This window comes from Rana temporaria, chromosome 13 (genome assembly GCF_905171775.1).
Source record: "Rana temporaria chromosome 13, aRanTem1.1, whole genome shotgun sequence".
Taxonomy (NCBI): Eukaryota; Metazoa; Chordata; class Amphibia; order Anura; family Ranidae; genus Rana; species Rana temporaria.
Genome location: NC_053501.1, coordinates 105,818,302 through 105,832,385, shown reverse-complemented (window position 1 = coordinate 105,832,385; position 14,084 = coordinate 105,818,302). Strand labels below are relative to the sequence as shown.

Below are 14,084 nucleotides of genomic sequence, written 5' to 3'. Positions count from 1 at the left end.
CACAGTAATGTATATAAAGCCAAATAATCCTCCTTTTGGTTACAAATAGTTCTTTAAATGGTACTGAAAAAAATAAAAATACTTACAGAATATACGTAATTACACCGATGCTCCTGAAAAAGAAAAAAAAAATGGAAAAGATTATAAAAGACTGAAAAAAAAAATGAAAGACGTGATGATTCTTATTTATCCAGGTCATAGCTGATAGAAGTGAATCGCATTCAACTGGATTCGCTTTTTCAGAACTAAAGAAGCTCATTGGATAAACTATAAAACATCCACAACATTACAGAACAAGTTCAGTTCCTGATGGAAGGAAGAAGATGAAATACTTTGCATGCATTATGTATTATAACCACAAGATGGTGCTAGAGATTAAGGAACAGATAGGGGACACACGTTCAATTGATAATAAAGGGAAATAGCTGAATGAGATTCTATTTCTACATTCATAAAAAAGAAAATGCAAAATTTTAAAAGGCAAAAGCATAAGCATTTCAAGAATTTATCCAAATAGATAGTAGTTATAAACCCAATCACTAAAATCTTATATTCTTTTACTGCCATTTCAGATTTAAAAAAAATAAAATAATCTGCAGTAAACCCCAGTGATCCTACCATAAAGGCCCCTGTGCAGGCACATCCTGTTATCCAGGTGACAACGCCGTGTCCATCAATTAGTAGTATTACTGTGTCGTCACCCTGTCACAACGCTCCCAGTGGATACTAGTATAAGTGGTGATGCCGCAGGCATGATCCACTGTTGTCACCATGAGTAAACCCACCCTGGGAAAAGCCATTATTAGAGTGATGAAGTGGCTGAAAAAAGGCTGCAGGAGGATCCACAGCACTAAGATCCAGCTATGAATGAAAATTATTTGGGCACTTACCTGTCCAGGCATCCAGCGGTGTCCTCATGTCCTCACCCGAGCCGATTCCTCAATTGGCCGTGTGCTGGCGCCGCCACCCTAAGGGAAACCTGCTGCGTGTGCACAAAGAGTGCTGTGCTTTGTGATGAGCCACAGTCTTCTGCGACCTGTGAGGTGTCCCAGAAGGCTGCAGGGGAGGGGGGGGGGGCAGAACTTACCGTTTGCCACGGCAAACTGAGCCGGAAGTGGGAGCAGTGTCCTCACCCGAGATGATTCCTCAATCGGTAATCGGGTTCTGATGCCGCCACCCTAAGGGAAACCTACTGCGCGTGCGCAAAGCGTGCTGTGCTTTGTGATGGTCCACAGTCTTCTGGGACCTGTGAGGTATCCCAGAAGGCTGCAGGGGAAGGAGGATCAGATCTTACTTTTTGCCGTGGCAAACTTAGCCGGAAGTGGGAGCAGGTACCTGTCAAAACCAAGTCCCCCCCAAAAGATTCCAAATGTGGCAGTGGAGGGGGGTGGGGGTGAGGGTCAGACAAGCAGAACTTCCCCTTTTGGGTGGAGCTCCGCTTTAATAAAACATGGTAATTGTTTAGGATACGCAGTACTTTGGCAAACTAAAGATTAGGGATAAGCCGCCTGGGCATGTTCTATCCTATTACGAACCCACGGGAAGTTGTCACTGTACTGGACCAATCATAAATGGCCAGGGCATTCCCCTCCCCATAGCCGCTCATATATAAGCTCCTTTGTATACTTGAGACTGCAGGGTGGGGAATGCCCCGGGCTGGCGATGACTGGCCCAGTACAGTCACCGTTTCCTGGGGGGGCTCACTTTGGTTGGTTCGGACTAGGATGGAAATAGGGAACAACTGTGCAAGAAATAAAGATATTCATACGGCAGTTGGAGTTGCCGGCTACTACTCTTGGATTATTCGGACTAGGATGCAGACTTTGTGATGGGCCACAGTCTTCTGTAAGGTGTTCCAGACACCTGAGATTATCCCTACTAAGGATCACTCAGTTAGGGCTTAATTCTATTTTACCCTCTTGCCACCTATTTAACGCATTTGTGCGATGAGCTTTAATGTTCACATGCTGCACATATGTGTCCATGGGTGGGAGAGCTTTCTATGCCGAGTAGAGTAGGGACTGGCCAGAAGGAGATTCCTTTGATGTGAAAAAAATCCCTGTTTTAATGCAAAGTTGGCAAAGAGTGTATGAGTAGAGTAGAACAGAGTACAGTAGAGTAGAGAAGAGCAGCGCAGAGTAGAACAGAGTAGAGCAGAGTAGTGTAGAGCAGTGCATAGTAGGGTAGTGTAGGGACTCGCCAAAGAGGGATTTCTTTGATGCAATTGGCCAACTTAACTAGTTACAGACCAGCTCACCCTGCACAAAACGCTATCATTTTGCATCGGGCACGTACACAGCGTGTGTGCGGGCACGCGCCCATTCGCTAGTGGGGGGGCAACCAGCAGGGGCCGGTGGACCAGATGTCTGCCGGCCACCCGTAATCACTCCAGAGACAGGCAGAACAGGAATCTGTGTATGTAAACAAAAGATCCCCGTTCTGTCAGGGAGGAGTTAGTAACATGACGATGCCCATGTGGGGGCGCCAGAAATATTTCTGCACCCAGGCGCCTGTGACCCAAGGATCGGCCCTGTAGAGTAGTGTAGGGACTGGCCAGAGAGTGATTACTTTGACGCAGTTGGTCAGCTTAAACATGTATTGCAATCTATATGAACCAAAAAATCCCTGTTTTAATGCAAAGAGTGTATGAGTAGAGTAGAGCAGAGTACAGTAGAGTAAAGAAGAGCAGAGTAGAGTAGTGTAGGGACTGGTCAGAGAGGGAGTACTTTGATGTAGTTGGCCAGCTTAAACATGTTTTGCAATGTCATTTTCTGTTTAAAAAAAAACATGTATTGCAATGTATGGGAATCAAATAAATCCATATCTTGATGCCAAGTTTGCTAGAAAGGGTGTATGGCAGGAAGGGGGTATATGTGCACAGTAGGCAAGTGGTTAAAGAAAAAGTCAGTTGCTTGTATCAACCAATTCGATCTCTTCCTGCAAAGAAAAATGCATCTTGACTGGATATTCTCTTTTTTCTTGGAACATTAGGAAAAAATAAATGATTAGGCACTTACCACATGTCTGTAGGTGGCCCCAGGGGTTCGTAGTTTATAACTTCTGGCGCTGTGTAATAAAGTCACCCAATTAATACATAGAATTGAATTGCATGAAAATACAGTTGTGTGCTTCTGTCATTACTTATGCAGGTGAATTCAGTTGAAGAGTACAAAACATTCCCTCTTCATAGTGGACCTCTAGCCAGTTTTTTGAGTTTTGGATGGAGTAGGAAGGAGTAGGACCTCCTGCCGTCTGCGTCCTCGCTGGGGTGATTCACTATCTTTATATGTCCTGATGACCATTGCCCCCCTCGGGGCAGAAAGTGATTGACAATCCTAAATTATAATGCTGTCACCAAGAATAGAGGGGAAACCTTCTTCTGGTTACACTTGTTCCAGTGACAATTGACTTCCTGTTGTGTCTCCAGGACAGGAAGTGAAGGAAAATCTCCCCAATGGGACACAGACAGCAAAAAGGAAGGGGCACATAATGTTGTTTAATACCTTATATTGCAATGCTTTAAGTCATGGGTCTTCAAACTACGGCCCTCCAGTTGTTCAGGAACTACAATTCCCATCATGCCTAGTCATGTCTGTGAATGTCAGTGTGTTAAAATGCCTCATGGGATGTGTAGTTCCACAACAGCTGGAGGGCCGTTGTTTGAGGATCCCTGCTTTAAGTTATCCAGTCTTGTAGAGGCTTGCCATGGTCAACCTGCTATAGGCTTGCCAGGGTCAACCTGCTGCAAATGCTAGTTTTTAACGCATACTGTAGACAGGTTAATTGGTTTTCTGCAAGCTGGTCGGTAAGTAGGCTTGGTTTTTCCCTGGGCATTCCCCAGGTTTTTGTTGCAAATGCTAGTTGCCTGGCTGTTAGGCTGACCCTCTGGCTTCAATATCATCCTAAATCTTTAAAAATGATCCTGTCCTGAAGAGCCTTGCCATTGTTGACCTGCTGAAAATTCTAGTTGCTTGGCTAATGGGCTAACCCCTGGCTTCAATATGGCCACAATTTCTGACTGCAACAATGGATGCAGAATAGAGAGTGTCTGGTCCAATCCAGACTCAAGGTCAGCGTGGCAGCCAAGTAGCTAGCATGTTCGAAGTAGAGTTCGGCAAGGGCATCTTCCATGTTTCTCTAATGACTGTTTTCAGTGACTCGGGGGAAATGAAGTCAGAGGGTCAGCATGACAGCCAGGCAGATAGCATATTCAGAGTTCAGCATGCAGGGCCAGAAATATGCATGGGGGAGATTACTAACGCTAGAGCTCACAGAATCTGGTGCAGCTGTGCATGGTAGCCAATCAGCTTCTAATTTCAGCTTGTTCAATTAAGCTTTGACAAAAAATCTGGAAGCTGATTGGCTACCATGCACAGCTGCACCAGATTTTGCACTCTCCAGTTTTAGTAAATCTCCCCCTTGGAGTCCCTGTGAACTTGCTCTTGAAGGCATTATTGTCTTTACTTCACTTTCACTAACTAATGAGTCACTGGTTGGAACAAGCATGCAGCCAATTCATTCTGATGCTTGCTCCATCACTGATTGGAACAAGCATGCAGCCAATTCATTCTGATGCTTGCTCCATCACTGAGTAGTAAAGCCAGAGATCAGGATGACAGTTCTGGACCTTTTTTCTATAGAAAACAATTTAGCAACAGCAGCTTCTGTACCTAGATCTTCATCCATTCATTTTAATATGTCAGCCTACCTAAAATGAATATGTTGAGTTACCCAACAGCTTCCCAAGATCTCTGACCCTTCAGCAGGTTTTTTTTGACACAGGTTTCGACAAGGTCTCAGCACCTCCAAACTCAACAGAGATCCCAGTTCCTCCCACCTCACCAGAGTATGTTAGGTTACTCAGCATTTTCTAAGATCTCTGACCCTTTTGCAATGAGATCTCTTTGCCAAAAGTCTCAGTTCCTCCCAACTTAAGAGTGGTCCCATCTCAACAGAGGTCCCAGTTCCTCCCATCTCAACAGAGGTCCCAGTTCCTCCCATTTCAACAGAGTATATTATTCTACTCGTCAGCTTCCAAGATCTGACCCTTCAACTGTGAGATCTCCTTGCCAAAACTCTCAGCTCCTCCCAACTCAACAGAGGTCCCAATTCCTTCCACCCTGACAAAGGTCTCAGCACCGCCAACCTCGGCAGAGGTCTCAGCACCGCCAACCTCGGCAGAGGTCTCAGCTCCTCCCAACTTGACAGAGGTCCCAACTCCTTCCACCCCAACAACGGTCTCAGCACCTCCAACCTAGCTAGAGGTCTCAGTCCCCCCAACCTCGGCAGAGGTCTCAGCTTCCCCAACCTCGGCAGAGGTCTCAGCTCCTCCCACTTCAAAATAAGTCTCAGCTCCTCCCAACTTAATAGAGGTCACAACTCCTTCCACCCCGACAAAGGTTTCAGCACCTCCAACCTAGGCAGAGGTCTCGGCACCTCCAACCTAGGCAGAGGTCTCGGCACCTCCAACCTAGGCAGAGGTCTCGGCACCTCCAACCTAGGCAGAGGTCTCGGCACCTCCAACCTAGGCAGAGGTCTCGGCACCTCCAACCTAGGCAGAGGTCTCGGCACCTCCAACCTAGGCAGAGGTCTCGGCACCTCCAACCTAGGCAGAGGTCTCGGCTCCTCCAACCTAGGCAGAGGTCTCGGCTCCTCCAACCTAGGCAGAGGTCTCGGCTCCTCCAACCTAGGCAGAGGTCTCCGCCCCTCCAACCTAGGCAGAGGTCTCGGCTCCTCCAACCTAGGCAGAGGTCTCAGCTCCCCCAACCTTGGCCAAGCTCTCAGCTCCTCCCAACTTGACAGAGGTCACAACTGCTTCCACCCCGACAAAGGTCTCAGCACCTCCAACCTAGGCAGAGGTCTCGGCTCCTGAAACCTAGGCAGAGGTCTCGGCTCCTCCAACCTAGGCAGAGGTCTCAGCTCCTCCAACCTAGGCAGAGGTCTCAGCTCCTCCAACCTAGGCAGAGGTCTCAGCTCCTCCAACCTAGGCAGAAGTCTCAGCTCCTCCAACCTAGGCAGAAGTCTCAGCTCCTCCAAACTAGGCAGAGGTCTCAGCTCCTCCAACCTAGGCAGAGGTCTCAGCTCCTCCAACCTAGGCAGAGGTCTCAGCTCCTCCAACCTAGGCAGAGGTCTCAGCTCCTCCAACCTAGGCAGAGGTCTCAGCTCCTCCAACCTAGGCAGAGGTCTCAGCTCCTCCAAACTAGGCAGAGGTCTCCGTTCCTCCAACCTAGGCAGAAGTCTCAGCCCCTCCCACCACGACAGAGGTCTCTGCTTCTCCAACCTCAACAGAGGTCCCAACTCCTCCCACCACGACAGAGGTCTCAGGTCTTCCCACATCGACAGAAGTCTCAGCTTCGACAACCTCAACAGAGGTCCCAATTCCTCCCACCTCGACAGAGGTCCCAGCTCCTCCCACCTGAACCAAGGTCCCAGCACCACGTTTGGAAGAAAAAAAAATTGCTGGACTCCCCCATCAACACAGTCAGTGTTGATGGGGGGATTGCCTCCTGCAGCGCAAATTGTGTTATGCTGCAATGATTACTGCTATCGGCTATAGCCGCCGGCCATGATCACATACAAAATATCCAACAGGCTGGTTGTACTGAAGTCAATTGATGGATCAAATTCAGTACGACCAGCCTGCCCATAGACTAATCAAAATTTGGCTGGTCCCTGCTGAGATTATATTCTTATATGACTGGCTTTACTATACTTTTCACTTCTGTTTTATCATAGAGAACACAGCACAAGCATCAAGATGAGAGACGTGAAAGCCTATAGTAGTGGTGGCGAACCTTGGCACCCCAGATGTTTTGGAACTACATTTCCCATGATGCTCTTGCACTCTGTAGTGTAGATGAGCATCATGGGAAATGTAGTTCCAAAACACCTGGGGTGCCAAGGCTCTCCATCACTGGCCTATAGCATGGGTTCAGCAGCAGATCAGCCACCTATAAATGAAACCTACCTTTTGGGTGAATTTCCATAGCAGGATTTTGCTAAAAATATGGAAAGTCTCTGATGCTAATGTATAAAAATGTGTAAAATTCATCAGAAATGACCAAAGAAATGACACAATAATAATAATAATAGCTCAAACGATGGACTTAGTAGAAAATCCACCTTACCGATGTACTGCGGCGTCCCACACAGGCTCTTATAAACCGTCCCATCTTCCATTTTCTGGGCCAGGCCAAAGTCAATGATCTTGATCCTCGGGTGCGGCACGTCCTTCTCTAGCAGCATAATGTTCTCAGGCTTTACAGGAGGAAAACACGACATGTTAATGAAGAAGCAGCTTGGGAAGAGGCCCTGTCACCAGACCATACAGATTATATTAGATTATATATATGCATCTACTGTATTATATTCATGTTATGCACCTGTAAAAGCCTCCATTGTGTAGCCCAGTAACTCCAGTCCTCAAGGCGCCCCCAACAGGTCATGTTTTCGGGATTTCCCTCAGATGAAACGGCCGTGGTAAGTACTAAGGCAGTGAAACTGATCAAATATAATGAAAAATAATGGAGAGCCTGAAAACATGCCTTGAGGACTGGAGTTGAGAAACACTGGTGTAGACATCCAAAAGACTACTGCTGGGTGCAGGGCTGCTGTTAGGTAGGTTGTATCGGGCCCCGTGATTCCTCCCCCTGGCAGGAAGGGACTAAGGACGTAATGTATTAGTGCCTTACTTTGCAAAGATGAAAGAATAGGAAGCGCTCTGAAGCTTCCTGCTCATTCACAAACTGAAGCACAGCAAACTCAGTTTACTATGCTTCCGTGATGAATGGGCACAGGAGTGATTGGTGCCGATCACTCGCTGTATTCCTTCAGAAAAGGAAGGGGTCAATAAATTAATGATATGGGAAAATTCCCCAGTGGGGTTTTTAGGCAGCTGATTCAAGGATTCACAAAAGGTGATGAATGGGCACAGGAGTGATTGTTTTTTTTTTTTTTTATTCTTTTTTTTAAGTGTATTTTGTGCGTGTACTCGAGAGAGGAGCCGGACTGCAGGAGTTGGGAGTAGGCAGGTCCCCCAGAGGCAATCTGCCACCTTTCTCCATGCCCCGGGTGGGAATGGTGGGTGAGGGGGTCCTCCCACACAGCCCGCCCTACCTGCTCCGCTTTGAAGCCCAGTGGGGCAGAGGGACTCCCTATAAGGGAGTGAGAGGATCTAGCCCGCTCAACCAGCCCCGTTAGTCCTTCGCCTCTCTGTTTTAGAGACCGCGTAATCAAAGTGCGTGCATGTTAACCCAATTTCGAGCGCACTTGACACAGAAGTGATTGTTACCGATCACTCACTGTATTCCTTCAAGAAGGGGTCAATAAATTATATATTTACCGGCCCAAAACACATTTTACTATGCTTCAGTGATGAATAGACACAGGAGTGATTGGTACCAATCATTTACTGTATATATTCAGGAAAGGAAGGGGTCATAAATTATTTACAGGCCCCAAACAGTTTACTATGCTTCAGTGATGAATGGACACCGGAGTGATTGTTACCGATCACTCACTGTATTCCTTCAGGAAAGGAAGATGTCAATAAATGATATATTTACCGGCCCCTTCACCCACTCTACATCCTGAAACATCCCCCTGTGTGCCCGCAGCAGCTTCCGGCAGGGGAGGAGGGAAGCCTGCAATGCTCCAAGGGTAAGGGGTGCTAAGGGGGGCCCGGACAGCAGATGGAAGGGGTGCATGTGCTAGAACCAATCCTTCTGTAGTACAGCTGGCAGTGTTGCAGGGAAACAAAGAAGAGGACTGGTATCTGCAATAAGAGTACAGCTGGCCCTCCTGCTCAGCAGGTGCCTGGGGCCCCCCTTTTGAAATGATGGGGCCCAGAACAAGAGGGCTGGCTATACTGCCCTATCAGCAGTCCTTGCTGGGTGCTGCTGTCACCCCTGATGTGATATCGGCAGCCCCCCCGCAGACTTAGAGGGGTCACCCAAGTGCCCATCCATAGTATTTCTCTCCGCCCCTTCCCTGGCTGCTACTTCCCTGCGCCCCTTCCCTGTGCGTTTTATCTACAAGTTTTTGGGTTGGAGACGGGGACTTTTTAAATCAGGAGGTCTCAAACTGGCAGCCCTCCAGCTGTTGTAGAACTACAATTCCCATGAGACATTGCAATGCTGACAGTAAAAATCATGACTCCCATAGGCAGAGACATTATGGGACTTGTAGTTCCGTAACCAGGGCCGCCATCAGGGGGGTACAGGCATTACACCTGTAAGGGGCCCGATGGTCCCCAGGCTAGCCCCCCTCCCGTTTTTTTTGCCATACACCTGTAAGGGGCCCGATGGTCCCCAGGGCCCCTAACAGGCCCGGCTGGCCCCCCTCCCATTTGTTTATTTATTTATTTTTTGCATTACACCTGTAAGGGGCCCGATGGTCCCCAGGGCCCCTTACAGGCCCGGCTGGCCCCCCTCCCATTTTTTTTTTATTTTAATTTTTTTTGTAAGGGTCCCAATGGTCCCCAGGCTGTCCCTCCTCCATTTTTATTTTTTTTGCATTACACCTGTATGGGGCCCGATGGTCCCCAGGGCCCCTTACAGGCCCCCCTCCCGGTTTTTATTTACCGTATTTATCGCGGTATAACACGCTCCCGCGTATACCGCGCACCCCTAAAGTTGCCCCGAATCCTGTGGAAAAAAAGATTTTTTTGTACTTACAGTTTTGGTGTCTTGCGGGGCGGCCTCGTCGGGTCCGGCGTCCTTCTGCGGCTTCGGGTGTCCTCTTCGTCGGGTCCGGCATCCGTCTGCGGCTTCGGGTGTCCTCTTCGTCGGGTCCGGCGTCCTTCTGCGGCGTCCTCACGTCCTCCCCGCTCGTTTCCCGCGCCGAGTTTGAATACTGGGCCGACATATACCGAGCGCAGTACACTCGTGTATCGTCGTGCAGACTCAGCAACTCTCGCGCTGACGTCCTGTACGCTTAGGACGTCAGCGCGAGAGGTGCCGAGACTGCCCGAAGATACACGAGTGTACTGCGCTCGGTATATGCCGGCGCAGTATTCAAACTCGTGGCGGGAAAGCGGGTATCGGCGTATACCGCTCACCCACGATTTTGCCCCGATTTTCAGGGCAAAATAGTGCATGGTATACGCCGATAAATACGGTATTTATTTATTTTTTGCATTACACCTGTAGGGGGCCCAATGGTCCTCAGGGCCCCTTAAAGGCCCAGCCGGCCCCCTCCCATTTTTTTTTGCATTAAACCTGTAAGGGGCCCGATGGTCCCCAGGGCCCCTACAGGCCTGGCTGGCCCCCTCCCGTTTTTTGTTTTTTTTGCATTACACCTGTAAGGGGCCCAATGGTCCCTTACAGGCCCAGCCAGCCCTCTCCCTTTTCTTTTGCATTACACCTGTAAGGGACCCCTGGTCCCCAGGGCCTCACCCCCCGCTTATTAAATATTAAAATTAAAAAAATAAAGCTGTGTAAGGGGCCCCCAAAATTTGTGATGGCTGCCCTGTCCGCAACAGCTGGAGGGCCACCAGTTTGAGACCCCTGCTTTAATGCATGATACAGTGGAGTTCCCAGTGTGACCAGTAGATGGCAGCAAAACTCTAGAGAAACGTTACCTTGAGGTCAAAGTGTGCAATACGTCTAGTATGCATATACGCCACGCCTTTCAGGATCTGCTCCATGAATTCTATGGCATCTTCTTCTGACAGGGCCTCTTTCTCTGCTATGAAGTCAAATAGCTCACCCCCTCTTATCCTGAAAAAAAAAAAAAAAGAGAGAACAGTAGGGTCAGATGGGATTTCTACTTCCAACCAGAAGGGGGCGCTGTGTGGCTGTCTGCCAAATATGCATATCTTTAAGCCTTAAAGCGGGGGTTCACCCTTAGAGGGCACTTTTCCCCCTTAGATTCCTGCTCGTTATTACTAGGGGAATCGGCTATTTATTTTAAAATATGTGCAGTACTTACCCGTTTACGAGACGCATCCTCTCCGTCGCTTCCGGGTATGGGCTTCGGGAATGGGCGTTCCTTCTTGATTGACAGGTTTCCGAGAGGCTTCCGACGGTCGCATCCATCGCGTCACGATTTTCCGAAAGAAGCCGAACGTCGGTGCGCAGGCGCAGTATAGAGCCGCACCGACGTTCGGCTTCTTTCGGCTACGAGTGACGCGATGGATGCGACCGTCGGAAGCCTCTCGGAAGGCTGTCACTCAAGAAGGAACGCCGGCTCCCGAAGACCCATACCCGGAAGCGACGGAAGAAGATGCAGCTCGAAAACGGGTAAGTACTGCACATATTTTAATATAAATAGCCGATTCCCCTAGACCGAACGAGCAGGAAGCTAAGGGGAGATTTTTTTTTTTTTTTTAAATGGGTGAACTCCCGCTTTAAATTCTTTCATAATGGATAAAAAAAAAAGCAAAAAAAAAGTTCTGCAGTAAAATTTATAATATAAATATTTTGTATAGGTTATAGAAGAATAAAAATCTCTGTTAGATCTTTATTTCTGTCTTTGTCCCCACTGGGGAGTTCCCCCTCACTAGGTGCCAATATTTCCAGGACAAGGAAAATGAAAAACAGGAGATGGTGTTAAATTCTCCAGTAAAACTGCTTTTTTTTTTTTTTTTTTTTAGACACTCATTTCTTTCTGTGTCACAGGACAGGAAGTGAAAGGAGATCTATACAATGGGGACACAAATAGCAAAAAAAAGGGCTTTTCTTTCCTGAAAAGGAAAAGAAAAAATTGAAATGGAATTCCACCCTAGGGTGAGTTTCACCAATGTGCAGCGCAAGAATGCGTGCAAAATTGTGTGCGTTCCTGCAGCACACAAAAAAATGCGCATCCGCATGTGCAGTGGTGCTAATAATTCTTAAAGCGGTGGTTCACCCTAAAAACTACATTTTCTTATTCCACTGCCCCCCCACATTACAATCCGATTAAGGCTCTTATTATTTTTTTCCTGCTGTACATACCTTAGTACAGCATATTCACCCGTGCATCCGGGTTGCGAGTCCCGCGGGAGTGGGCGTTCCTCACATGTGTGTGATTGACATTTTGCCCAAAAACAAGCTCCCCCCCTTCGCGTATGGCGCGTCACGATTGGCGAAAGGAGCCGAACGGCAATGCGCATGCGCAGTATAGCGCCGACTCGCCTTTCGGCTCCTTTCGCCAACCGTGACGCGGCTTACGCGACGGGGGGGGGCTCGTTTTTGGGCAAGACGTCAATCACCGGCATGTGAGGAACGCCCACTCCCGCGGGACTCGCAACCCGGATGCACGGGTGAATATGCTGTACTAAGGAATGTACAGCATGAAAAAAATAATAAGAGCCTTAATCGGATTGTAATGTGGGGGGGCAGTGGAATAAGAAAATGTAGTTTTCAGGGTGAACCACCCCTTTAATGGCACTCCAATGCACCTTGCTAATGTGCATGGTAATAAAATCATGTTATGCACCTGTAAAAGCCTCCATTGACCAGTGTTTCCCAACTCCAGTCCTCAAGGCCTCCCAACAGGTCATGTTTTCAGGATTTCCCTCAGATGAAACGGCCGTGGTAAGTACTAAGGCAGTAAAACTGATCAAATCGTCTGTGCAAAATAATGGAAAGCCTGAAAACATGACCCGTTGGGGCACCTTGAGGACTGAAGTTGAGAAACACTGGTGTAGACATGCAAAGGCACCCGAGACAACTGCTGAGTGCTGTCACCCTGGATGTGATATCGGCAGCCCCCCGCAGATTTATGCCCTGTACACACGATTGGAATTTCCGATGGGTTAAAGTCCGATGAAATTTTCCGTCGGAATTCCGTTCAAGCTGTCTTGCATACACACTGTCAGACCAAATTCCGACCATCCAGAACGCGGTGATGTAAAACACTACGACGAGCCGAGAAAAATGAAGTTCGATGCTTCAGAGCATGCATTGACTTGTTTCTGAGCATGCGTGTTTTTTTCTCTGTCGGAGTTACACACAGACGATCGGAATTTCCGATCGTATTTTTTTCCATCAGAAAAAAATAAAACATGTTCTATTTCTAAACTCTGATGGAAAAAAGTCTGATGGGGCCCACAAACGGTCGGAATATCCAATGAAAAAATTCCGTCTAACTTTTTTCATCGGAAATTCCGATCGTGTGTACAAGGCATTAGAGGGGTTGTCCAAGTGCCCATCCATAGTATTTCTCTCCACCCCTTCCCCACCACAGAGGGGTAAACACAAGGGCATTCCCTCTACACGGCAACCTGGCCTTGAGGCCCCTTTCACACTGGGGCGGGAGGTGAGCTGACGGTATAGCGGCGCTATTTTTAGCGGCGCTATACCGTCGGAATTGCCGCGGAATTGTGGTGGTATTCGGGTAAACTTTGAACAGTGGTTAAACTTTGAACAGTCCACTCAATATGTATCCAATCAGGTCCCTGGTCTACACAGATAGGCCCCTTTCACACCGGGCAGCGGAGGTGTGGTGGCGGTATAGCGCCGCTAAAAATAGGGGAGCTATACCGTCGGAATCGGCTAAACAGAAAAGCTGGCCCCTCAAGAAAAGCGGTCACTTCCAGTCATGAATATTTCTATGTCTCCAGAATGTTCCGTCCATCTGCGAACAAACAATAAACACCGAGGGACGCATCATCCCTCACCGATGTAAACAAAGCGCGTTCTCCAGGATTAGGAGATATAAAATAAAGCCTGTGAATAACCATTTCCATCTCCGGAATGAAAACATTGTCCGTCCCCTCTCTTACCCAACAACGATTAATGGGCCCTAAAAAAACACAAGCAGCTGTGTACAGAATCAGGCCTCCGGGCTCCGGCCTACATCTACCTCAGAGCCTGGCCGGATTATAGCTCGGCCAGCTTGCTCCGTGAGGGAGGTTGAAGATGAACAGCTGGGATTTTATAAGACTGAAGACTCGTAAACACGTCTGTGTCCCACTTCTCCCTTCTTATACAACATCAGCCAATGCGGTTTTAACACAAATCCCCGGACGCTAATCACGGGACGAATAAAGTTACATCAAACATCTGGAGCCCTGCGTAAAAAGAACCGAAATTCGAGCCGATGTGTAAAAGTTAAAAGCTGACCATGCACATTACAAACAATTTTTTAAATCTTTAACTGTG

The 14,084-nt window shown here is 48.1% G+C and overlaps 1 protein-coding gene across 7 annotated transcripts in view; it reads right to left on the bottom strand.

Moving 5' to 3' along the window:
* Positions 1 to 14,084, bottom strand: part of LOC120920528 (death-associated protein kinase 2-like) — a 66,477-nt gene that overhangs the window by 13,696 nt on the left and 38,697 nt on the right. For all 7 annotated transcript variants that reach the window (XM_040332661.1, XM_040332659.1, XM_040332660.1 and 4 more), the window contains 4 exons: positions 10,580 to 10,718; positions 7,128 to 7,257; positions 3,018 to 3,066; positions 87 to 113 (listed from right to left, as the gene is read on the bottom strand). In XM_040332661.1, the coding sequence (XP_040188595.1) occupies positions 87 to 113; positions 3,018 to 3,066; positions 7,128 to 7,257; positions 10,580 to 10,718 (345 nt within the window). The remainder of the gene's footprint in view (positions 1 to 86; positions 114 to 3,017; positions 3,067 to 7,127; positions 7,258 to 10,579; positions 10,719 to 14,084) is intronic.